This window comes from Doryrhamphus excisus, linkage group LG3, assembly GCF_037039965.1.
Source record: "Doryrhamphus excisus strain RoL-2023G ecotype Guam linkage group LG3, RoL_Dexc_Guam_v1.1, whole genome shotgun sequence".
NCBI lineage: Eukaryota > Metazoa > Chordata > Actinopteri > Syngnathiformes > Syngnathidae > Doryrhamphus > Doryrhamphus excisus.
Genome location: NC_136359.1, coordinates 24,124,178 through 24,150,897, shown reverse-complemented (window position 1 = coordinate 24,150,897; position 26,720 = coordinate 24,124,178). Strand labels below are relative to the sequence as shown.

At 36.7% G+C, this 26,720-nt stretch overlaps 2 protein-coding genes across 3 annotated transcripts in view; one reads left to right on the top strand and one right to left on the bottom strand.

Moving 5' to 3' along the window:
- adam28 (ADAM metallopeptidase domain 28) overlaps positions 1 to 26,720 on the top strand; it is a 51,880-nt gene that overhangs the window by 24,630 nt on the left and 530 nt on the right. The gene's annotated exons all lie outside the window — the stretch shown is intronic.
- The window catches only part of ppp3cca (protein phosphatase 3, catalytic subunit, gamma isozyme, a), a 40,619-nt gene continuing 13,947 nt past the window's right edge, over positions 49 to 26,720 (bottom strand). Inside the window, exons 3-14 of one of the 2 annotated variants that reach the window (XM_058070279.2) lie at positions 24,750 to 24,874; positions 21,135 to 21,246; positions 15,792 to 15,937; positions 15,539 to 15,678; positions 14,098 to 14,175; positions 13,914 to 14,008; positions 13,691 to 13,816; positions 11,543 to 11,620; positions 11,352 to 11,436; positions 9,820 to 9,917; positions 7,238 to 7,264; positions 49 to 2,704 (exon numbers count right to left, since the gene is read on the bottom strand). In XM_058070279.2, coding sequence (XP_057926262.2) covers positions 2,541 to 2,704; positions 7,238 to 7,264; positions 9,820 to 9,917; positions 11,352 to 11,436; positions 11,543 to 11,620; positions 13,691 to 13,816; positions 13,914 to 14,008; positions 14,098 to 14,175; positions 15,539 to 15,678; positions 15,792 to 15,937; positions 21,135 to 21,246; positions 24,750 to 24,874 — 1,274 coding nt within the window. In that variant the 3' untranslated portion in view covers positions 49 to 2,540. The remainder of the gene's footprint in view (positions 2,705 to 7,237; positions 7,265 to 9,819; positions 9,918 to 11,351; positions 11,437 to 11,542; positions 11,621 to 13,690; positions 13,817 to 13,913; positions 14,009 to 14,097; positions 14,176 to 15,538; positions 15,679 to 15,791; positions 15,938 to 21,134; positions 21,247 to 24,749; positions 24,875 to 26,720) is intronic. The other variant, XM_078789210.1, reaches the window with a different exon arrangement.

The window sequence follows — 26,720 nt, the reverse complement described above, 5'->3', positions numbered from 1 at the left end:
AATATTGAATTGAATTCCAAATATGTAAATAAGAAAGGACAAATCGCAGGTTTTAAATTTTATTCTTATCTTTCAAGTGATACATCTATAAAGAATTCATTGCCTTGCATGACAGGTACGGTACATTGTTTAACCCTTTCTACAGCCAGTAGAAGATTCTTGATGCGCAAAAGATAGAAGAGGACCCGGCAGGTCCGTGTACTGTGCGGTTCTCTCAGTAAAGCCTTCCCTTTTAAAGCAACATAAAAACAATATGAATATTTATGGATATATGGATACTTTTTTCACAGAATGAATCAAAATAATTTTCTGTCCAAACTGGTGAACTCCCCGTGTGAATTTATGACGGGCCAAAAAACACGCACATCGGACATATGACCTTGAAGTACCCTTCCAAATACAAATACATAGAGGGGTATATTATGTAAATGAACACATGTAGATATGCTAATAGACGGACTCTAAGATCTGTGATCTCGGTGAAAAAAAGTTTATTATTTGTATGAACTTTTATTTATTTATTATTTTTGCACTTTTGGTTCATTTTTTCAGCACCCCCCCTCCCAAAAAAAAAAATATTTGAACTTTCTCCATAATCATTGTAAATGTTCCTCTCATAATATATGACTTTTTTATTATATTATTATACTTTTTCTCAATCTTTTTTTTTTAAATTACAATACTTTAATTCTTATAAAAATACTGCTTTTTTCCATTTTTGTTGCCCCCCCAAACAATTATTTTTTACATTATGACTTTTTCAACATCATAAAAATACATTACATTATTTTTTATTACAACTTAAAAAATATCACTTTACTAAAATATTTATTTTTTCCTAATAATAACAATAATAATAATAACACTTTAATTACAATTTTTTCCCTTAATATTTTGACTTTATTCTTGGTAAATTACTGCATATTTCTGCAATTTTTATGTTTATGTTCTTTTTGTAATTTTTTTTCATATTATGATTTTATTCCTGTGATAACTTTTTCAGTAACCTAATTTTCCCCCCCAAAAATTTTTATTTATTCTTTTGCTATTTTTATTAATTTATTTATTAATTATGTTTTTGTGTACTTTGTGTACTTTTTGTACTCCGCTGACATATATGAACAGAAGTCATAATGAAAAAACTAAAATAAATATTGGCTATACGGATTTGCTAACTTTTGGTCAAAACAAAACAATAAAGCATATGTAATATAATAAATCATAAAGCACATCTCATTCACCGTAAATTGGTCATTTATGAATACTTGATAATACAAGAATACAGTATGTACCTCTGATGGAAAGGCCACCATTTTTACATGTTTATTATCATTTTTTTTTTTTTTGAGTTTGAGACTTCTCACTTTGGTGGGAGATCATGAACGCACCATCGATCATCACGCAGACCTTTCTATGAATATACATAATTACGACCATATGTCATATGTCCGATGCGTGTTTTTTTAGACGACAATTGGTAGTGAAATATGATGAGCCATGAGATGACTACAGTACTGCTTGGCCTTGCCAAATATACATTGGAATTCCACACGGGAACGCCGGTCTCCATATAACATAACGCTGTCATTTAGAAGCTTCTTATTGAACACTGTTGCCACAATTAAAAGGAACACATACGTCTGCATAGCGTAGAATAAAACAGCAGATGGAGACACTGATACAGCTTTAAAAGCAACAATAGGATCCACAAACTTTTTTTTTTTTTTCTCGGTTTTGTTTTTGTAATTCCGAATAAATACTGAAATATTTGCTGTCACGAAAAGTTTTACAAGCGCTCTCGGCGTTTTTTTTTTTTTTTTTTTTTGGGCAACAAAATGTCCTCTTTTGTTTCAACAGGAAATAAAATAAGAGTCTTAAAGAAATGTCGGTTGGTGTGCTTCCATCCAGGACCGTGGGGGAGTAGAGGGGTGGGGGGGGGGGGGTTGACAGAGTGTGCTGAAGGGGCGGGGTCTAAAATGGTGGGTGGGGTTGGGGGGGCGTGGACATGCTAGCTGCCATCAAAAGATCACTGCACAAAACTTTCCGAACAAAAACAGTCAACAAACCCGTTCCCATGTCTTCGTCAAAGTTTGGTGAAAATGTTATAAATAAGACATTTTTCTCGACAGTATAAAAGAGTACTTTGATATACCCCCCCGCCCCCCCCAATAGAATCAACACCGTACCTCAATTGAAACCCTGTCAAATGAGCCTACAGAATAAACATCCACAAGGTATCCGTCGCCAAACACATAAACATCAATGAAAAAGAGACTAAAGCTTCATCTAACTTTACCAACTCAAATGTAGAAATTCCTCTTTTTCAAATATTCCGATTAAAATAAATGGAAGTGGAACAGCAAGAATGTTTTCATTCCATGAGCGGATGCTAGCAGGACATTAAATATCTAGCGTACTCTTGTCTTTTCGCCAGCGATGTTGCTGCTTCCTTTCCCAAGCAGAAGATAAACGGACAGGTGGAAGCGATGGGAAAAGGGAAATGGGAAACGGGAACGGGGGGGGGGGGGCGTTTCTGTGGCTTATCCATCAGTGCCATTCTTGTTGGGTGCACTGGTATTAATGGTGGTGCCGTCAGGGTGCTGCTGGGCATCTTTACGAGGCGGCATCCTCTCGTTTATCCGATCCAGGCCTCGCGCCTCCTCGAAATTGCGAATTTTCCTCGTGGGAGAGAAGCCTTGGATGGCTGACGGGAAGAAGAGGGATGCAACAGGAAGTCAAATCACTCCGAGACACCAAATGTTCACACTTCACTCCAAGGTCATTTGAGCAGAAATTACGTTTGAATGCTGAAGAGCTGAAGGGGAATTCTAATAAGCAACATAAAACGTGGAATTCAAAAGAAACGGGAGGTTGTGGGATGTGGAAAATCAAACAAGCGGATGCTGGAATGGTTTGAACGGGTTCAGGAATGTGACATTCATTTCAAGTGGGAATTTGGGGGCTGAAAAATGTGTTATTTTGGGGGATGTGGAACATTATGGTCCAAATGCCCTGAATGAACGGAAAGTTTTCCTTTTGGAATACTTTGAATCGGTTTAGAAAAGTTTATTTATCCATTCATTTCCAATGGGAATGTTTTTTTTTTGTCAAGAAAAGTGAGACTTTTGGGAATGTGAAAAGTTGTTAGCCTGAATTCAATAGCTTGAATTTAAAAATGGGAATTTCATTGCTGGAAAATGTGGAATTCTGGGAAAAGTGGGAATGTTTGAGTCTGAATGTCCTTATTGTTTTCATGTTGGAATGGATGGATCAATTGTCCATCATCTTTAATGGGAATGTTGTTGCAGGAAATGTGGATTGTGGTTGATTTTGGGATGTGGAAAATTGTGGAACCATGCCATTTATTTTAAATGGGAATTTCTGTTTGAGAATATGTGGAATTCGGCTAAAGGTGCCAATTTTGGAATGTTTAAAATTGAGAGTAGAAATGTGTTGATGCTGGAATGGTTTTAATGAAAAAAATCTATTCATTTCAAAAGGAAATTCTGGGCTGGCAAATGTGGAATTCCAGGAGTAGTAGGGATTTGGGTATGTGGAAAAATTCCAATTCATCCGAATATCCTTCATGTTTTCATGTTGAAATGGTTTGAATCAGTTGACAAGTATGAGACGTGGAAATTGTCCATTCATTTTCAATGGGAATGAAAAAAGTGGGAATTTTTGGGATGTAATAGTTAGTCCGATTGTTCAGAATGAACTGAATGTTTACATTTTGGAGTTGTTTGAATCGGTGGACAAATATGGAATGCTGGGAAAAGTGGGCATTTGGGGGGATGTACAAAGATGCTGGCTACAATGTGTCGGCGCTGGAATGGTCGGAATGGCTTGAGAGATGTGGAAAATTCTATCCATTTCAAGTGGAAAAAAAATCCTGGGAAACTGAGAATTTTATGAATCTGAATTCATGGAATACATTGAATGTTTTGATGTTTGGATGGTTTGAATGAGTTGGAAAATATGGAAGTAGTGGGAATTGGTCAAATCAAGGGACACTGGTGGAAAAATGTGGAATCTTGGGGTTGGTGAAAATTCTTCATGTTCGGAATGAGCTGAATGTTCTCATGTTGGAATGGTTTGTATCAGTTGAGAAACATGAGCAATGTGGAACTTGTAAAAAATGATCCATTAATTTTTAAATGGGAATGTTGTCACAGAAAATGTGTAATTATGGAAAATTTGGGAATTATTTTGGAATGTTTTCATAGTAGTAATTCATGAGACAATACGCAGGATTGGGCCTGAGACAAGATGTTAACACTACTTTTAAGAAAAGTACCATGGAAAATATATAATAATATATTCCAATGTACTAATGTAATTACACTCTGTGTGTATGCTAGCAGCCCCGCCTCTCCCCACTGTATGACTCCGTTCATGACGTTGTTCTGTGGAACAAACCGAGTGATGTGCCGAGGTGATGAAAACAATGCACAGAGTTTAGAGTTTAGAGGCGGGAGAAGCAAAAATAATTGAGTTAATTTTCATTTATAATGTGATTAATTAATTAATCCCAGTACCCAATTGTGTTGATAGATAATCACGGTGTCCCGAAAAGAGTAGAATATTTTGAGGTTGGAGTGGTTTAACGAATGTTGTAAAGTAGTCGAGGATCAACGGTGCCGAATAACGTAAATATGTCTGACGGTTCTTCGGCATTCCCACGATTAATACATTAGCTACGTGAGTGAACGAAATGCTATCTGCTATCACAGATGGGCGGCAAAGACAACACATGCACAACGACTCTATCGTGTTCAAACACCTGAGAAACAAGTTATGACAATCAAGACACCTCACACTCGGGGTGACTTACGGTAATTTCCCGAAAACAGCCACGGAACCCAGAAAACGTGAGCAAATGAAAAGCAAACTCGTGAGGGAGCGTTAAGACATATTCTTCAGTTATTCAAATATTACATAAAGTACTTTAAGGTACATCTTCAATGACTCGGTTCTCTTGCACCATCAGGTATCAGGATTTGTGGGATTGCCATGTTTAATAATTCCCATTACAAATCACTCATTGTAATATTATCAAAAATCAGGGCAGTCGTCATCAAGTATTCGGAATGAAATACCCAGCTTGTTTCTGTGTGTGTACTTATTGTTCCAAATAGTGTGTGATCATACCACAACACAACACAACACAGTGGCAGAGCCAACCAGGAAGGGCAGTGGAGCGACGCCCAAATGCTGTAACAGGATTAGTTGCTGAAAATATCCCAGGAAGGGATGTCCCTGGTCTTATCTTGGACAAAGTCTTAGCAGGCTTTTCTCCGTGTGGGGGCGGGCCCATGATTGGCAAAAACCGCATTGGTGCAGTCCGACGACTGAAAACAACAACTACAGTAAACCTCGGATATATCGGACTCGGATATATCGGAAATTCGCTCACAACGGACAGATAAAAAAGAACCAATTTTTCTGTAATGCATTTCCAATAAAAATTCATTGCATATATCGGATTTTTTATAACAGATTTCGCCTATTTCGGACAAAATCTCCAGTCCCGTTCCAATGCATTTCCATTAAATTTCCCTCGCATATATCGGATGGCTGCATCGTGGCGCTCCGATTCGCCGAATCGTGACAGGCCGCTATACGACGTCATTTGCAGCGTTTGCAGCGTTCCAGGTACATTGGAAACATAGTCAAGGAAGTGCCTTTTTATAACGGATAAAATCCGATTTACGCATATACCGGATATAAATCCGATATATGCGTAAAACTGACATTTTCCGGTATACGCATATAACGGATTTGGCTTATACCGGACAAAACCAGTGGGAACAATTGAATCCGATATATCCGAGGTTTACTGTACCATTAATAAGCAAGTATTTGTGAGTGTCAGGTGTTACGTAAAAAATATAAAAGACACCGATAATGCAAGAGTAACCAGCAATTACACTGACTATGCAGTAGCCACGTTTACATGAGGAGTATTTCTCTTTCCGAATGACCTTTTTCCGAAAGCAATGGTATACATGGAAAGGAATATTCCAATGGCGTGTCTACATGCGCCGCTATAATCAACCAGAATAGTCAATAGGGCATGCCCAGTAAAGCGTAAACACCAACATCACGTGATACCGACTTCCTCGACTTTTTCTTTCACTTGTTGGAATAACTCCGTGTTGCCACTTTTTCCTTCATCCGGTCTTGAAATTTAGTTTGAATCAAAAACAAACTTTCCTTAGCAGTCCGGTGCCGATTGCTGGCCTCCATTTTTAAAACTTAAGAACGTCTGGATCTGCGTGTTACGTCATATCTCAGCATTGGCTGAAAGAACGCACCCGGGAACAGGAAAAGATAAAGTTCAATCTAACTAATATTTTATAATTAATCTCGGCATATGTTTTATATCAGGGGTCTCAAACACGCGGCCCGTGGGCCAAATGTGGCCCGCAGGACACTAGTTTGAGGCCCCCGCCTTGATATGAAAGTTTAAGCGCAAGTTTGATATGGATGCTGTATGGTATCATGTACCCGGAAAAAATTATTACGTTTGATTCATGTTCATGTTAAAGGTTAAATAACTGTTAATAGTTATCCTCCCTATCCGTGTGGAAGTGGTAAGTTTTTGGCTATTTAAGTTGAAAGGAAATAACTTGGAGGCTACCGTTTAGGTCGCTAGCTCTCTAGTTTGCGAGTTAGCATGTGTCTCAAGACCCTGCAGTTGCGCAATATGTTGTAAATAAAAAGAGTATAAATGTGACTATAGTCGTGTTTTGTCATGTCTACAGGGCTCTAATAATGCTTTGTTCATTTTTATCTGAAAAAAATAATTTGTCTACCGACCAACTATATGTGGTTTCTTAAGTTTTTATTATTATTATTATATTTATTCATTTATTACTGATTGATTTTCTTTATTCTTTATTCTAATGCACACCAAAGCTGCTTGCCAACCGCCAATAAACAACAGAAGAAGAAGAAGAACGCAGTCTTGACAACTTTCCGTTTGAGCGGGTACAAGATACCTCAATCGGATTGGTTAAAGGAATATTCCACCCCTGGGAATCCCATTATATATTCATTCGGATTGGCACTTTTCTTTGGGAATGAGGTGTATACAAAGGTTACTTTCTTTCCATTTGAGCTAATAAGTCGAATGGAATTGGAATATTTGGGTCCATGTAAACGTGGCTAGTAATATTTGTAATATAACAGACAGAGAACAGAAACATGAGTGGAACCATAAAGCCATGCGTACCTTTTGCTTTAGCTGCCTCAATGGTAGCTATGTTAAAAGAGGGTTTGGGGAGGGGGGGTGGGGGGGGGGGGTAAAAAGGGAAACATTACAATGCAGCAAATACAAGCACCAGCAAAATTACTGTATAGACAAACAGTCATGTCACATGTCAAGGTTTACAGAAATGTACAGTGGAACCTTGGTTAGCATCATTGAGGACTCTAAACAAATCAAGTTTGTTTTTGTAGTTTTACCGCGTTGTCTGCGTTGATCTCGCTACCACATCGTGGCTTTGTCTAACATCCTCAGTGAAGGCAACATTTTAAAAGAAGTATTAGCAAACTGCTAACAAGGATGTTTTGTTATAACGAGGTTTGCGCATTCGGAAGTGAGCCCTGAAAGAAGTCTGGGCAGCTCACTGTGACATCAATGCGATCCAGACTTCCTTATATGGGCATGCCCAGATACGCTCTCGGCCTGCTGTAAGCTCTGCTTCGCTCGGTTTAAGGTGTTAGCAAAGGTTCCCGCAAAATTTTCATAGGGTCGAATGAGCATCAGGCAGAAGTGGTTGGAGTTGCTTAGTTCCCGGCCAGCAAGAGAAAAATATTCTAATTTTGAACAAGGGCAAATATGAAGTTCAACTATTCGCCAAATTGTTGCTGAAGCCTGACACCTTTCCAGCGTGTCAAAGAGTCAGAAGAGCAAGTTGTAAGTAACAATGTAACAATGTATTAGTGTATTGAGGCTTTTGTGGCTGTATGTGTAGCATTATAAAGTGTGCATAAAGGGAGCGGAGTCAGTCTTACCTGCATGCATGCAAAAATAAAAAAAAATGTAAACACAGGTAGTACCACAAAAAAAAAAGTGTAATGACGTACATTTATCAACTTCTGACAAAATTAGAAAGTGAGGTTCGGCAGCTGTCCAGAAGTCCTCAGGAGCCTTTGGCAGTGTGACTAATCACAGCAGAGTGGCCACGCCTGGAGGCAGGCCGTGGGTGGGCTAAATTAAAACAGAACATTTTGCTGGGAAGCAGGAAATCTAAGGAAACACTGCAGGATAGGTGCAGTTTCTGGAAGATCTAGAAAGCTTTCTGTGCAGGTTATTGTTACATTTTCATATTATTATTATTATATATAATTTAATTTAATGTAATTATTTTTTTTTTTATTATTTAATTTAATATAATTTGCCGTTTTATTATTATTATTATTATATTTCTTTATTTATTACTGATTGATTGATTTTTATATCATATCATGTCATATATGTCAAATCAGTCAAAATAATAAAAAATGATGAGTACTTAGAGGGACAGCTTTTGAAAAATGGCTTGGATTGAAGAAGTGAAGTGAATGACAAAAAACGTTTTTTTGTCAAAAACCGAATGGTACGAAAAGGTCTGACTGTATTTCACAATCAATAGCCTTTTCGAAATTTGACCCCGTCTAACTGGTCTGAAAGCGGGCACACATGGAACGGTGACATTCTCCTCCAGCTCATGACAGGGTTTTTCCCTTCTGATGGTTCTGTATAAGTCTCTCACGTGGCACAGCGCCACGCCCGACGTGTTCTCCGCGGGCGAGGCCGGGCACCCGACCTTTACATCAGAGGGTCAGCGGCCACATCCAAGGGACAGGTTGACCTCTCAGGCACTTCAGACAGAAATGTCTGCCCTTCTTTCGGTAGGAGTGGGGGGCATTTATAAAAACTCTCTTCAAAGCTACGAGTGAGACACGGATGCTCTGCTAACATCACTCTTGTTCTACGGGAGACGATTAAAATGGCGGGCGAAATACGCTAGTTTCCCAAGGAATGTTCTAGCAGCATCTGTGACCTTTGTTTTGCACCTCGGTACACATTAACAGTTGTTAACTTATTTTTACACTTGCATGGATTTCTATTACAATTGTTTTTAACTGTAAAAAGTCTTAAAACGGGTTAGCGCGCAGACCTCACAGCTAGGAGACCAGGGTTCAATTCCACCCTCGGCTATCTCTGTGTGGAGTTTGCATGTTCTCCCCGTGCATGCGTGGGTTTTTCTCCGGGTACTCCGGTTTCCTCCCACATTCCAAAAACATGCTAGGTTAATTAGCGACTCCAAATTGTCCATAGGTATGAATGTGAGTGTGAATGGTTGTTTGTCTATATGTGCCCTGTGATTGGCTGGCCACCAGTCCAGGATGTACCCCGCCTCTCGCCCGAAGACAGCTGGGATACCCTCGAGAGGAAAAAGCAGTAGAAAATGAATGAATGAATGAATGAAATCATAAGAACCTTGGTTAGCATCATTAATCCATTCCTGAAGGTCCAACTCTAACCAAAACATACTCTAACCAAATAATTTTTTTCAATAAGAAATAATGTAAATCCAATTCATCCATTTCAGAAAGCCAAGAATTTTAACACAGAGCAGGTTTTTATAGTATTTTTATTGTATTATAGTATTTTTATTTTTATAGCGACTCCAAATTGTCCATAGGTATGAATGTGAGTGTGAATGGTTGTTTGTCTATATGTGCCCTGTGATTGGCTGGCGACCAGTCCAGGGTGTACCCCGCCTCTCGCCCGAAGGGAAGGCACTAAAAAACATAAAAACGTACCGGTTTGTAAGGTCTGCTTTCCACCTGAGAGCACTCCCATGGGAAGAGTTCCGGTCGGAGTCAGACCTTTGAGGGTTAATACACTCTCACTCTCTTCCCTGGAACACAAAGCCAAACACAATCACATGACGGCAGGAGATAGCAGAAATACCACAAGGTTATGAGGTTGTTTTGTAAATAAAGAGTCTAAAGTCCAGAGTGTAACCCGCCTCTCGCCTAAAGAACGCTGGGATAGGCTCCAGCATGCCCGTGACCCTCGTGAGGATAAACGGTGTCAGCAATAATGAGTCACGTAGAAGACTACTTTTTGAAATTATGGTTTATATTTACTGTATCATTTAGATCAGGGGTCTCAAACACAATGTGGCCCACGGTCCAAATGTGGCCCGTATGACACTAGTTTGAGGCCCCCGCCTTGATATGAAAGTTTAATGTAAAGTTTGATATGGATGCTGTATGGTATCATGTACCCAGAAAAAATTATTACGTTTGATTCATGTTCATGTTAAAGGTTAAATAACTGTTAATAGTTATCCTCCCTATCCGTGTGGAAGTGGTAAGTTTTTTGGCTATTTAAGTTTAAAGGAAATAACTTGAAGGCTACCGTTTAGGTCGCTAGCTCTCTAGTTTGCGAGTTAGCATGTGTCTCAAGACCCTGCAGTTGCGCAATATGTTGTAAATAAAAAGAGTATAAATGTGACTATAGTCGTGTTTTGTCATGTCTACAGGGCTCTAATAATGCTTTGTTCATTTTAATCTGAAAAAAATCATTTGTCTACCCACCAACTATATGTGGTTTCTTAAGTTTTTTATTATTTGCCGTTTTATTATTATTATTATATTTATTATTTATTACTGATTGATTGATTTTCTTTATTCTTGATTTGTTAATTTATTTTTCATCTTATTTTGTGCAGAAAAAAAAATTAAGATATTTGAGAACAGTGGAATGTTTTATCAGAGCTTAGAAAATCGGAACCAAAACACTGAAAAAGTTTGTATATTTTTCTGTTTTTAATAAATGGGGTTGTTTTTTTTGTTTTTTTTTTAAAGCTGATGCGGCCCAGCCTCGCCCAGACCCTAGCTCCAGTGGCCCCCAGGTAAATTGAGTTTGAGACCCCTGATTTAGATAATTGCATGTATAGCGGAAAATAGGATGCTTTTTGTGAAAAAAAACCACACCTCGTTCACCATCTGTTGGTATTCATTTAGAAATAAAAGAAATGTACACCATAAGTGTACCACTAGTGTTAAAAAAGCCCACAATTTATTACATACTTCACTAATAATAATGTTTTTTTCATCAAGTGTTGACAACGCCAAGCAGTCCTTGACTGAACAAAAGTTAGCGTGAGACACAGAAGTGAAATAAATACATAACTTCGATCTGTTTATGCAATATCTTACATCATCATCATCGTTATAATATAAAAATAAATACAGCAACCAGCATTACTGTTTCTCATAAGTGAAGACAAATTGGATTGCAACATTTTACACACGTGTGCAAGGCAAAAACACCGAATACAGACCTGAGTACTGAGAAGACACGGGCCATTTTCCCCACTGCACGAATCTTATTCCGGATGACCTCCTTCCGCATTGCCGTGGTGCCACCTGGAAGACACAACACATCACTGTCACATCAAAGTATTCATTTCTAAATGTGGCTAAGTTGCTATAAAAAAAAAAGCAGTGTGTCTTAAATCAGTCGCTAGCTTACCTTCATAAAGATCATCTCCCTCCGACATGAGCTCATCATCAGAGCAAATGTTCAGAACGTTCACCAACATCTCCGTCACTGTGGGGAAGAGTAAACATTTGACAACTTCTGTCTGGTTTCTTCTTAACGTATTTAAAGTACCTCTATTTAAAAATGGCAATTATAAAGTATTTAATTCTCGTGTTAAACGATGCCAAAGTTTATGGCCAGATAACGAGGTTCATACATATGGAAGTGAGCCCTGAAAGAAGCTTGGGATGTCTCAAAATGTTCGGTTTCAGAAGGCGTGGTAAAAACTGCTCCTTTGTGACATCACAGAGGGCCCGACTCCCTTATATGGTTCATAGTTTAGTGTATAGTTCATAGTTTAGCCTCAAAACGCTCGGTTTCAGAAGGCGTGGTAAAAACTGCTCCTTTGTGACATCACAGAGGGCCCGACTCCCTTATATGGTTCATAGTTTCATGTGCATAGTTCATAGTTTGGCCTCAAAATGCTCTGTGTCAGAAGGCGTGGTAAAAAGTGCTCATTTGTGACATCACAGAGGGCCCGACTCCCTTATATGGTTCATAGTTTAGTGTATAGTTCATAGTTTAGCCTCAAAACGCTCGGTTTCAGAAGGCGTGGTAAAAACTGCTCCTTTGTGACATCACAGAGGGCCCGAGTCCCTTATATGGTTCATAGTTTCATGTGCATAGTTCATAGTTTAGCCTCAAAATGCTCGGTTTCAGAAGGCATGGTAAAAACTGCTCCTTTGTGACATCACAGAGGGCCCGACTCCCTTTTTTGGTTCATAGTTTAGTGTATAGTTCATAGTTTAGCCTCAAAATGCTCGGTTTCAGAAGGCGTGGTAAAAGTGCTCATTTGTGACATCACAGAGAGCCCGACTCCCTTATATGGTTCATAGTTTCATGTGCATAGTTCATAGTTTAGCCTCAAAATGCTCGGTTTCAGAAGGCGTGGTAAAAACTGCTCCTTTGTGACATCACAGAGAGCCCGACTCCCTTATATGGTTCATAGTTTAGTGTATAGTTCATAGTTTAGCCTCAAAATGCTCGGTTTCAGAAGGCGTGGTAAAAAATGCTCCTTTGTGACATCACAGAGAGCCTGACTCCCTTTTATGGTTCATAGTTTCATGTGCATAGTTCATAGTTTAGCCTCAAAACGCTCAATTTCAGAAGGCGTGGTAAAAAGTGCTAATTTGTGACATCACAGAGGGCCCGATCCCTTATATGGTTCATAGTTTAGTGTGACCAATCACAGCGGAGTGGGCATGCCTGAGTCGGGCCATGGGTGGAATAAATTAAATTAAAACGTACCGTTTTGGAAGGAAGCACAAATGAAAGGAAATACAGCTGAAATAGGTGCAGATTCTGCTAAATCTAAAATGTTTTCTGTGCGGGTTATTGTGTGTCGCTGCTCTATAGTGGACCACAACTCAATAGAAAGAGTCGAAAAATTTGCATGGTCTCCCATGGGGACAATGTAACTGCACCACATAGACTATGCGGGTATTGTATAATTAAGCGAAATAACACTATTTATACTAATTTATTTTACCCACTAGGTATGTTGGGTAACATCCTTTTGGGGACATGTGTGCATGGGCTACAAAATAAAATTAAATTAAAAAAAAATAATAGATAAAAGATAATTTTTTTTTTCTTTTTTTGTGCAATAAATATTATTCAAAAAGTATCATTTGAATACATTAAAGGAATCTTTAATTATTAAATTGTAATTTATTTTAAATTAAAGAAAGATAACATAATTGTGATAATTGCAATTGTTTTAATAAAATTATTATTTCTATTATTATTATTATATTTTATTATTTCTTTTGATTATTTCTTTCCCATATACACACAAAATTACACATACAATAATATACTGTAACTAAAACGCACATGTACGCCCACAAACAAAATGTAATAATTTCATTACATTTGCAGGAAATTCAGGATTACGTTTGCAGTGGGCAAATTTTATTACGTTTGTGGGAAATTTATTACATTTGCGGGATTATTACATTCAAAGCTGCAGATTTGTATTACGTTTGTGGTTTATTACGTTTGCGGGTGTACACACTTGATTAGGAACCTCCCCTTCAAATAACACGCCAGCACCCACTTTACCAACAGATTGCATACCTTTCTCCCCAACAAAAGGCAACGACCATGTGAAGACGTCCATAAAATTGGGCAACCAATAAGGATGAGGGGAACAGTTGAACTGTCGGATATTCATCACGTTGTTCTCATATTTTAATACAGCAGCTACAGTAAAAAAAAAAAAAGATGACACAGAAAAGGAAATCCATGCATTAAAACATGTCAAGGAGTGAAATAAAAAAAACTTTGAATATAAACAAACCTTTGTTGTTGTAGACATCCAGGTAATTTGGAGCTGAAAAGATTGTGATTAATGATGGGAAGCCAGTCGTTTGACTTTTTCTGTACATCCGATATCTATTGGGTAAAACAAAACAAACAATATAATATAAACAGCCATATTATAAATGCTTAAAGACGTGTCAATAAACGCCAAACTAACTTACCCTGCATCTTGTGCTTCATGGGCTCTAATTACTGACAACAAGTTGTTATTTACCAAAAAGTCACAGACAGCTGAGTAACTGCGAAGACAGAAAGAGAGATCAATCAATCAATCAATCAATCAATCTGTTTAAATGCTAAGCGCTAATCTTTTTAGCCGTGTACGGTAATCCCTCACCACTCTTTCAGTGTCACGGCTTGATTCTTTCATGTTTTACAAAAATATATTAATTAATATATCATGCTGGTGGTTGAATATGGCCTGTTATTAGTAAATAAAACATACATATTTATAAATAAAATGCTTAAATTAAGCATTTACAAGCATAACTTTGGCTAAATTAAGTTAACTGCTAATATAAGGCACACAGAAGATGTTGTGATGATATGAATTATTGTACAGTGGTCACTAGATGTCAGTAATGTTACTGTTTGCTGTGATGCACAAGCACCAGACTTGATCTGTGTAGAAACAGCCTTTTATTGCAGGTTCAAATGACCTCACTACAGACCAAATAATCCCTATACTGGCTACTGTTGCGGCCATAAACCCACGGCAAGATAAAAATAAACTCTGAAACACCCTCAACATCACTTCCTGTCCACCACCCAATCAGCTCGCCTGGCAATTGCAATTGTTTTTTTTTTTTTTCACCCGTCTTATTATGTCTACTGTAGCTGGTGACTACGAGGGTGTGGCTTATGGCTCGAGCGGGGGTCTCAAACACGCGGCCCGCGGGCCAAATGTGGCCCGCAGGACACTAGTTTGAGGCCCCCGCCTTGATATGAAAGTTTAATGTTAGTGCGGCCCGCGCAAGTTTGATATGGATGCTGTATGGTATCATGTACCCAGAAAAAATTATTACGTTTGATTAATGTTCATGTTAAAGGTTAAATAACTGTTAATAGTTATCCTCCCTATCAATGTGGAAGTGGTAAGTTTTTAGCTTTTTAAGTTTAAAGGAAATAACTTGGAGGCTACCATTTAGGTCGCTAGCTCTCTAGTTTGCAAGTTAGCATGTGTCTCAAGACCCTGCAGTTGCGCAATATGTTGTAAATAAAAAGAGTATAAATGTGACTATAGTCGTGTTTTGTCATGTCTACAGGGCTCTAATAATGCTTTGTTCATTTTAATCTGAAAAAAATCATTTGTCTACCCACCAACTATATGTGGTTTTTTAATTTTTAATTATTTGCCGTTTTATTATTATTATATTTATTTATTACTGATTGATTTTCTTTATTTTTGATCTTATTTTGTGTAACAATGTTACACAAAAAATGTTAACAATGTTCAAAACTATTAACATAAACATGTTTTCAATGTTACAATGTTGTTAAAAACAAATGTCATGAAAATGTACCTATCATGGTCAGATTTGCAATCAAATATACGTGACGATATTAACTTTGAAGGACCAAATGAGAAATGATCAATCTTACCTGAAAAAGTAGGAGCAGCCTCTGACAGAGTTATGGTTAAAGTGTTCACTTGTCTTTTCACTGCCGTAGTCTTCACCGGGGTCGGCCCAAATCAGATCACACATGGGCCCAAACGCCGGCGGCTCCTTAAATCTATCTAACTGTTCCAAAATTCAAATAGTGGATATACGTTAGTACATTGCGGCAATATGCATGTTTTGGATATAATATACTGTTTGAACGTGTATGACGACATGACATGAGAATGACTTACTTTCCTTATGTCATCAAGGCAATTGATTTCTGGTGAGAGTCCACCGTGGACACAAAGGAACTGTTGATTCAGCAGGGCAGCGAGGGGCAGGCAGTCAAAGGCCTCCATACAGGCGTCATAGACCCTTTCTGAGTACTTAATTTTACCTGTCAGAACACAAGTATATGGTCATATGACTGAAGTACACTACAGGTGCAGGTAGAGCTGACTGGCAATATTTATAATATTAAACTTTAAAAATATATTTTCAATATTACAACTTTTTTTTTTTACATTATTTTCACATTATTAGAGCCCTCTAGTCATAAAAAGCAACCCTATAGTCACCTTTACACTCATATTACCTCATACAGTACACATAAAATAAGCAATTTAAGACATAAATAAGACTCATGTCTGTGTGTGTTGCTGTATATGTGTTTTGGTGCTAGTGGAGCTGAGTGGGGGATGGGCAGGAAGTGGGATTAGGAAGTTCAAACTAGAGTTTTAGCCTGGCATGGGTTGCGGCCACAACAGTAGACCGTGTTAGGGATTATCATGACTGTTACGAGATCATTCAAATCTGCAATAAGAGTCTGTTGTTCCAGCAATCACGTCTGGTGCTTGTGTGTTGAAAATATTACGCAATATTACACAATGCTCATGCATGCATGTGCGCGAGTGTACACACAGTTCACTTCCAAAGGTGAAAATTTTAAATAATTCAGGGTGTTATATTTGTAAATAAATAGTAATTTTCATGTAAAACTACTGTTTTTTGTTATATATATTATTTATATATACATTATATAAATTAAATTAAATTAAATTAAATTAAATTAAATTAAATTAAATTAAATTAAATTAAATTAAATTAAATTAAATTAAATTAAATTAAATTAAATATTTTTGTATATTTTGGCTAAACATACTATATTGCTAAATTACTTAAAGTGAAAGTTATGTTTGAAATGTATCTTTTCACAATAAAGCTGTCTTTCTCGCTTTTATTTTGTTAAGAACTGATATTTTGCTGAAACTTACCTATGTTCTACGGGATAAAAACAAACTTTTTTGTTGTGCAACATTGTCTAACATTTCTTTTGGTATACTGTTATACTGCATGTTATATTTGTACATAAATAGTAATTTTCGTGTTATATATATTATTTATATATACATTATTAAATTAAATTAAATTAAATTAAATTAAATTAAATTAAATTAAATTAAATTAAATTAAATTAAATTAAATTAAATTAAATTAAATTAAATTAAATTAAATTAAATTAAATTAAATTAAATTAAATTAAATTAAATTAAATATTTTTGTATATTTTGGCTAAACATACTATATGGCTAAATTACTTAAAGTGAAAGTTATGTTTGAAATGTATCTTTTCACAATAAAGCTGTCTTTCTCGCTTTTATTTTGTTAAGAACTGATATTTTGCTGAAACTTACCTATGTTCTACGGGATAAAAACAAACTTTTTTGTTGTGCTGAGTGGCTAACATTTCTTTTGGTATACTGTTATACTGCATGTTATATTTGTAAATAAATAGTAATTTTTGTGTTATATATATTATTTATATATAAATTAAATTAAATTAAATTAAATTAAATTAAATTAAATTAAATTAAATTAAATTAAATTAAATTAAATTAAATTAAATTAAATTAAATTAAATTAAATATATGGTGATGAACCCACACATCCTTCGATCGCAATTGATAGTAATAATTACCCCCAGCCTGACAACCAGGCAAAGGCCTATACACCATGACTTTTAATTGATGACCACTAAATGACCACTAGAAGTATTTTTACAGTGTTACACCACGCATGTAAAGATGGCACATTTTGTGTGCATGCAGTTGAGGTGATACGTGGGAGGAAGTGAAGACGATGTAGTGAGTGAAATCAATTTGCATCGTTGGCGACACCATCTTTGCTGGCGCATTGAGAGACGCACAAAATGCAAGAGCAGGGACACACGGAAACATAAACAGCGTTTCGAATTAAAATGATTGTGTTTAAGTGTGTGGAACAGATCAGCAGCGTGTGTAGCGGCTGGCTACGTTCATCTGCGTGGCGACAATGAAAAAGGCGGTGCCAAGTCTGTTGTGCAGTCACACTTTGTGTGGGACTCTCACCAACGCTTTCTAATAAAACTGTAAAACTGTAAAACTCGACTAGAGACGCTGTCAAAAGAGTGAAAGAAGATGTGTTATTATTAAAAAACAACAAGTGGGTTAAAAGTCTTTGTCGTTCACCTAAGGCCCTGTACACACCGCTTTTTCAACACGAGGGTCACGGGGGTGCTGGAGCCTATCCCAGCTGTCTTTGGGCGTGAGGCGGGGTACACCCTGGACTGGTGGCCAGCCAATCAAAGGGCACATATAGACAAACAACCATTCACACTCACGGGGAGAACATGCAAACTCCACACAGAGGGTGTGGGGAAGAAAATAAGAAGCCAAAAAGTTACCACTTCCACACAACATAGGAGGAGAACTCATTCATTCATTCATTTTCTACCGCTTATCCTCACGAGGGTTGCGGGGGTGCTGGAGCCTATCCCAGCTGTCTTCAGGCGAGAGGCGGGGTACACCCTGGACTGGTGGCCAGCCAATCACAGGGCACATATAGACAAACAACCATTCACACTCACGGGGAGAACATGCAAACTCCACACAGAGATGGCCGAGGGTGGGGAAAGAAAATAAGAAGCCAAAAAGTTACCACTTCCACACAACATAGGAGGAGAACTCATTCATTCATTCATTTTCTACCGCTTATCCTCACGAGGGTTGTGGGGGTGCTGGAGCCTATCCCAGCCGTCTTCGGGCGTGAGGCGGGGTACACCCTGGACTGGTGGCCAGCCAATCACAGGGCACATATAGACAAACAACCATTCACACTCACGGGGAGAACATGCAAACTCCACACAGAAATGGCCGAAGGTGGGGAAAGAAAATAAGAAGCCAAAAAGTTACCACTTCCACACAACATAGGAGGAGAACTCATTCATTCATTCATTTTCTACCGCTTATCCTCACGAGGGTTGTGGGGGTGCTGGAGCCTATCCCAGCCGTCTTCGGGCGAGAGGCGGGGTACACCCTGGACTGGTGGCCAGCCAATCACAGGGCATATATAGACAAACAACCATTCACACTCACGGGGAGAACATGCAAACTCCACACAGAGATGGCCGAGGGTGGGGAAAGAAAATAAGAAGCCAAAAAGTTACCACTTCCACACAACATAGGAGGAGAACTCATTCATTCATTCATTTTCTACCGCTTATCCTCACGAGGGTTGTGGGGGTGCTGGAGCCTATCCCAGCCGTCTTCGGGCGAGAGGCGGGGTACACCCTGGACTGGTGGCCAGCCAATCACAGGGCACATATAGACAAACAACCATTCACACTCACATTCATACCCATGGACAATTTGGAGTCGCCAATTAAGCTAGCATGTTTTTGGAATGTGGGAGGAAACCGGAGCAAACTCCACACAGAGATGGCCGAGGGTGGAATTGAACCCTGGTCTCCTAGCTGTGAGGTCTGCGCCCTAACCACTAGACCGCCGTGCCGCCCATATTATATACAATCAAGAAATGTTAATATTATGTAGTTCTACCACAGAAGAAGAAACCAAATATGTGCTTATGTTCAAACTCCAAGAAAATACGTCTTTATGCTTCACTGTCACTCAGCAGTCCTTGAATGCACCATAGTTGCTGTGAGACGCAAAAGTGAAACGCTGTCAAAGCTGGCAACCGAAACTAAAATCCACCAAATAGAAGGCAAAATACTGCGTTGTTTAACACATATATCGATACCTTTGCTACTCTGAACCAGTTCATCCCAGTAAACATATACATACTGTATATGTGGCTTGGTGAAGCACCTTTTCTAGCCAGGCTAACGACCACGCTAAAGGCTACAGCGTGATGCGTATTCTATTTGTTCAAGGATCAACTTACAGTACATTATCACTCACTAGCGGTGAGTATCTATACATTTTATACTTCATATTGATGCATATTGAAGAAAGATGGGGAGGGTTCTGGATCTTAATCTGATCAACCGTCACTCTTATTGCAAATGAATGGCGCATTTGATTTTTGAAGGGTGGAGCTGGTATGGATTTATAAAATTGGATATATACACCGTAGTTTGATTGAAGCGCAGTAACTGTAGCCACAAGATGGAACCCATATTGAGCAGAAACGGAGAACCAAATGAGTATTTGGATTGGTAAAGTTAGCTTTAAAGCCCTGGAGGACAAACGTTATTTCTATGTATCGACCGGGCACTGTAGATATTTCATCAAACTTCAATTTTCAATCAGGTACACACAGTTCACTTCCAAAGGTGAACATTTTGGGTGTTATATTTGTAAATAAATAGTCATTTTCATGTAAAACTACTGTCTTTTGTTATATATATTATTTATATATACAAAATAAAATAAAATAAAATAAAATAAAATAAAATAAAATAAAATAAAATAAAATAAAATAAAATAAAATAAAATAAATTAAATTAAATTAAATTAAATTAAATTAAATTAAATATATGTTTTTGTATATTATTTTGGCTAAACATACTATATGGCTAAATTACTTAAAGTGAAAGTTATGCTTCAAATGTATCTTTTCACACAAAAGCTGTCTTTATCACTTTAATTTTGTTAAGAACTGATATTTTGCTGAAACTTAACTATGTTCTATAGGACAGAAACAAACTTTTTTGTTGTGCTGAGTGTCTAACATTTCTTTTGGTATACTGTTATACTGCGTGTTATATTTGTAAATAAATAGTAATTTTCATGTAAAACTACTGTTTTTTGTTATATATATTATTTATATGTACATAATTAAATTAAATTAAATTAAATTAAATTAAATTAAATTAAATTAAATTAAATTAAATTAAATTAAATTAAATTAAATTAAATTAAATTAAATTAAATTAAATTAAATTAAATTAAATTAAATTAAATTAAATTAAATATATATGTTTTTGTATATTTTGGCTAAACATCCTATATGGCTAAATTACTGGATAAAAACAAACTTTTTTGTTGTGCCGAGTGTCTAACATTTCTTTTGGTATACTGTTATACTGCGTGTATATATACATATATCCCTAGAACACAACATTCTGTGTGCCTTAAAAAGTCAGTTCAGACCAGCTCAGCGTGTAACCCGCAATCAGGTTAGGTTTAGGGTTTGGTTATGGCTATCGGCAAACACTGTTTCTTTACACTGGTGTTGGTAGTTCTGGCCGAGCCGCATGCTTCACCGATGTGCGGTATAGCAGTCATCTTACTGAAAGACTCAGCCGTACTTACATTCCTGTTTGAAGGTGAAGTACTCTGTGAGGTGCCGGCACTCGTGGTTCCCTCGCAGGAGGAAGAGTGTGTTGGGGTGGTTGATCTTGAGCGACCAGAGGTAGAGAACACACTGAAAGTGACAGGGGAAACAAAATGGGAACGTTTTAGAAATTTGCAGTCGTAACTTGTCGTAATTTGAGGTATTTTAAAGAATATTTTTTGTTTTTTCTCTCACATTTATTTTTTAATCTCACTGAAACAATACCATAACATTGATGTTTTTTTAATATCCATGTTAGCTTGTGATGACTGGTATAGTTGGAGTGGTTTCATTCTTTCTTTCTTATGTACTGGACTACGTACGATACGATGACTGGTAATGAACTGGTTGCTCTTGGCACGTAGTTGGGTGCCTCAAACTGGGTGAGGGTGCTTGGATGTGGGGTTTTTATTCTATGTAGACAAGGAATAATATATGTTTTGTTGGGATGAGGTTGGAATCTGGGCGGTTAGGGGGGTGGGACTAGATAAGTCTTGACTTCCTCCCATTCCCTTTCGAACATGTGTATGTGTATATGTGCATAGGTATTTTTATTTTTGTTGATTTATGTTTGGTTTGTTGTGCTTTAGATGATGTTCGAAATAAAAAATAAAAAATAAAAAATAAAAAATAAAAAATAAAAAATAAAAAATAAAAAATAAAAAATAAAATAATAAAAAAATAAAAAATAAAAAATAAAAAATAAAAAATAAAAAATAAAAAATAAAAAATAAAAAATAAAAAATAAAAAATAAAAAATTTAAAAATAAAAAATAAAAATAAAAATAAAAATAATAATAAAAAAACAATTTAACATTTAAAAATTAAAAAAAATTTACATTTAAAAATTTAAAAAAATTTTTTAAAAATTTAAAAATTTAAAAATTTAATTTTATTTTTTTATTATTTTTTTTTTATTTAATTTTTTTAATTTAAAAAAATACAAAAATAAAAACATAAAAAAATAAAAAACAGAGTTTCCCACGAATACAAATGTTTTGATTTTAGAAAATTGACAAATTTGCTGGGTTGTGAATGTTAGCTCGCAAATATGCAAGTAACCCCCTGTACATAATAGCAGTGTTCTTAAGGTGAATGTATTCTTAGGGCGATTTATTGTATTAAACAAAGTTTGTATTGTAGCTAGAAGTGAAAAACATCTTTGTATCAGTTTTTCATCACAAAAAGCCAGCGGCTGTATAGAAGGTTTTATTTTTATTTTTATAGAGAGCGAGCCGTCGTTCCAACAACGATGCTTTAATGACAGTGCAGTACACTTTTTGTTTGCTCTGACGCAGACAAAAAAGAAACAAGGCACAGATCATTAACCACATTGACGTCCGTGCAGACGGGATAGCGATAGCCGCATCATTTCCTTAAAAAAAAAAACATGACGCCATATAAGCGTGACCATGTCGCTTGTCAATAAATGATAAAAAAATGAAACATAGTCAAAAGAAAGGGAAGCGACTGAACATGATGTGTTCTTTCCTCTCCATGTGGCTGTTTATGAAAAGCCCCGGCATAACGAGAGTCGTTCATATCTGGCTGTCTCAGTTCAAGGCCAGTCAATATGTGCTCACACCCACTTACAACACAAAGACAAATTAAATTGCCAAGTATGAATAGAAGATGGGTTACTCACTTCCTCTGAAAGGCATTCCTGCAAAGGTATAATAGTACTTCAAGGGGCACTTTGTTACCTAGGCAACCACATCCTTATATTCAGATTCACTTCGTTTGCTTATCATTTATTCTGAAGTGAGCCATGTGGCCATTAGTGAAAGGAAAAAAAACCTTCAGTACTAATACAAAGTGCAAATACTGTCGTTGTGCAGATTAGTAGTACAGCATGAACGCCATAATTGTGATGTGTATTCACATTTTGATTACTGTGGTAATAAAGATAAGGGATCAAATCAAGTATTCAATAATATACAGAGCTCGACAATAACGATGTACCGATGGCCCGGGGTAAGTTAAAAAAAAATTTGTGCACCAAAGTGCACTTTGGCATGCCATACTGCCAAGAGTTTTTTTTTTTAAAAGCGGTTCTTGTTGGGTGTTGGTAAAACACATTGTTGTTGAAATATTTTTGCAATTATTTTGTTTACACTGAAAAGCTTGATAAAACATTCCACTGTTCTCAAATATCTTACTTTTTATTTTTCTACACAAAATAAGATGAAAAATAAATAAACAAATCAAGAATAAAGAAAATCAATCAATCAGTAATATATAAATATAATAATAATAATAAAAACTTAAGAAACCACATATAGTTGGTGGGTAGACAAATGATTTTTTTCAGATTAAAATGAACAAAGCATTATTAGAGCCCTGTAGACATGACAAAACACGACTATAGTCACATTTATACTCTTTTTATTTACAACATATTGCGCAACTGCAGGGTCTTGAGACACATGCTAACTCGCAAACTAGAGAGCTAGCCACCTAAACGGTAGCCTTCAAGTTATTTCCTTTAAACTTAAATAGCCAAAAACGTACCACTTCCACACGGATAGGGAGGATAACTATTAACAGTTATTTAACCTTTAACATGAACATGAATCAAACGTAATAATTTTTTCTGGGTACATGATACCATACAGCATCCATATCAAACTTGCGCGGGCCGCACTAACATTAAACTTTCATATCAAACTGGTGTCCTGCGGGCCACATTTGGCCCACGGACCGCATGTTTGAGACCCCTGATTTATATGAACACATTTTTTTTAATGAAATATTTTTTGCTTGTGGACATCAATTAATTTTGTTATTGTTTTTTGAATTATTTTTTGCAATTATTGTGTTTACACTGTTTAGATATAATACATGTAATAAACTGAAAATTTTCTGGATACAAAATGGTCTTTTGATTAAATAGTACGTGATAATGGCTGTTATGGTCTTGCACGGCTCATGCATTCAGTTGGTAACATTTGAATGTGTCTATGAATGATGTATGTTTTGGCTCTTTATGCATGTTCAAGCACCAATGTGGCTAACTTAACTACAATACAAATAAAAGACATTCATTCAAGATATGTTGAATTCTTTACCGATCACGACATGTCAGAAATAGGCGTCCGATCACTCTGCGGGATCTTTTTTTTCTAACTTCGACTATACTGTTCTGCAGCACGATTAGCCGTATGAATACATACAATCATGAAACTTTATATTTAGACATATAATACGATACTTGGGGAATATGTGGTGAGGCTTCTATAGATGCTTGATGACCCATGAAAGTGGGTCATCAAGCTTAGTGTGGTTGCCACCCTCCAGCCATGACTCTCACCAAGGCCACCGCAGACCACTCGCTATACACCCAGCCTGCAGCTCTCTATTCCGAAACCCTGTGTCTTATTTTTAACCATTCCAATCAGCATGGATGAACTGTGCCCTTTGGAGCTGTCACTGAAATAGAATTTCAGGCAGCAAAAACCCATTCGGCCAAGAAGCTCAAATGTAAAATCTTCAAAGTAGAATACAAGCAAAGCTTTTGTTTACTTTTATCTATTTGAGTACACTATAACATAACAATAAGTGTTAATGATATAAAAAAAAAGTATACAACTTACCTCAATGCTGAAGTATCCTCGATCTACATAGTCTCCGAGGAAGAGATACCGCGTGTTGCTGGGTGATCCCCCCACTTCAAATAACTTCATGAGGTCAAAGAATTGCCCATGGACATCGCCGCATACTGGAAAGACATGAAGGGATTGGAGTTACTTCATGGCTAACCACTCGACCGTCGTGCCGCCCTCGTTAATATTATTATGATTAAAAATGTTTCTCTGAACTTGAGATGAATCTGCAGGCGGATGGGTGCTATTCATTTTCCAGCAACACAATCCCAAAATAAATCTAAAAAAAAAAAAAAAAACATGGCTCTATTATTTCATATTTTCTTAGATTTGTCCATCTTTTTTCTCGACTTTGTAGACTTGATGCCATATCGTTTCCCATCACTCTAGTCGAGGCTGGAAGGCTCTCGTATGGTCCCAGCCATCGTCGCCATGTAGGCTGGGTGCTTGAAGGATGCAGAACCCAAAACGAGACACATATTAATTAACGAAGAACTACAGGGTCAACCGTGAGGACATCTGAGACGGAGGACAGAGATGACTCCTGGGTTCCTGTTGTCATTTATTAGCAAGCTAATAGGCTGCTAACAAGAAGGTTTTGTGATAAAAATACATTCAGAATACAGCTGGCCTCACACAGTGTATTAATAACATGAGAATTATTATTATTATTATTATTATTATTACAATTACGCAGCACTGTAGACCTGACTTTTGCAAGATATTTACAGTAGATACACACTCTGTCATCTGTTCTAAACGGTTGTGTTTTAACAGCTAGCTACTCCTACATAAAAGCTAAGGGGGAGTTGATTAAGGTAAAAAAAAAAAAAAACTACTATAACTGCAGTTTTATAGTGTGAAAAGCCTTGAAGTAATTAGAGTGCTGGCAGGCTGGGAGGTGTCCTGGACCAAGGCCAAGTAGAAGTAGAAGTAGAAGAGAGAGGCCCAGCGACCTTGTAGAGCAGGGCTCGACAATAACGATGTACCGATGGCCCGGGGTAAGTTAAAAAAAAATTCGGGCAAGTAAATCCAATCAGTGATATTCTGATAAGCGGCTGATATTTTAATTACAGTGTTAAATAATGTTCAGAAATTCAAGTTTATTGTTGATACAGTGTAATTGCGTTATTATGCCATATACCAGGGGTCTCAAACACGCGGCCCGTGGACCAAATGTGGCTCGTGGACACTAGTTTGAGGCCCCCGCCTTGATATGAAAGTTTAATGTTTGATATGGATGCTGTATGGTATCATGTACCCAGAAAAAAATATTACGTTTGATTCATGTTCATGTTAAAGGTTAAATAACTGTTAATAGTTATCCTCCCTATCCGTGTGGAAGTGGTAAGTTTTTGGCTACTTAAGTTTAAAGGAAATAACTTGAAGGCTACCGTTTAGGTCGCTAGCTCTCTAGTTTGCGAGTTAGCATGTGTCTCAAGACCCTGCAGTTGCGCAATATGTTGTAAATAAAAAGAGTATAAATGTGACTATAGTCGTGTTTTGTCATGTCTACAGGGCTCTAATAATGCTTTGTTCATTTTAATCTGAAAAAAATCATTTGTCTACCCACCAACTATATGTGGTTTCTTAAGTTTTTATTATTTGCTGTTTTATTATGATAATTATATTTATTTATTTATTTATTACTGATTGATTGATTTTCTTTATATTTATTTTTCATCTTATTTTGTGTAGAAAAATAAAAATTAAGATATTTGAGAAGAGTGGAATGTTTTATCAGAGCTTTTCTTGTAGAAAATTGGAACCAAAGCAAAGTTTTTAAAATGTTTTTCTTTTTAATAAATGCGTTTTTTTTTTTGTTTTTTTTTTGAAAACCCTAGCTCCAGTGGCCCCCAAGTAAATTGAGTTTGAGACCCCTGCTTTAAAACATAGTTTTGTGTTGTAAGTGACAAAGCAAACTACCATTAATAATGTCATTAATAATCATTTGACTTTTAT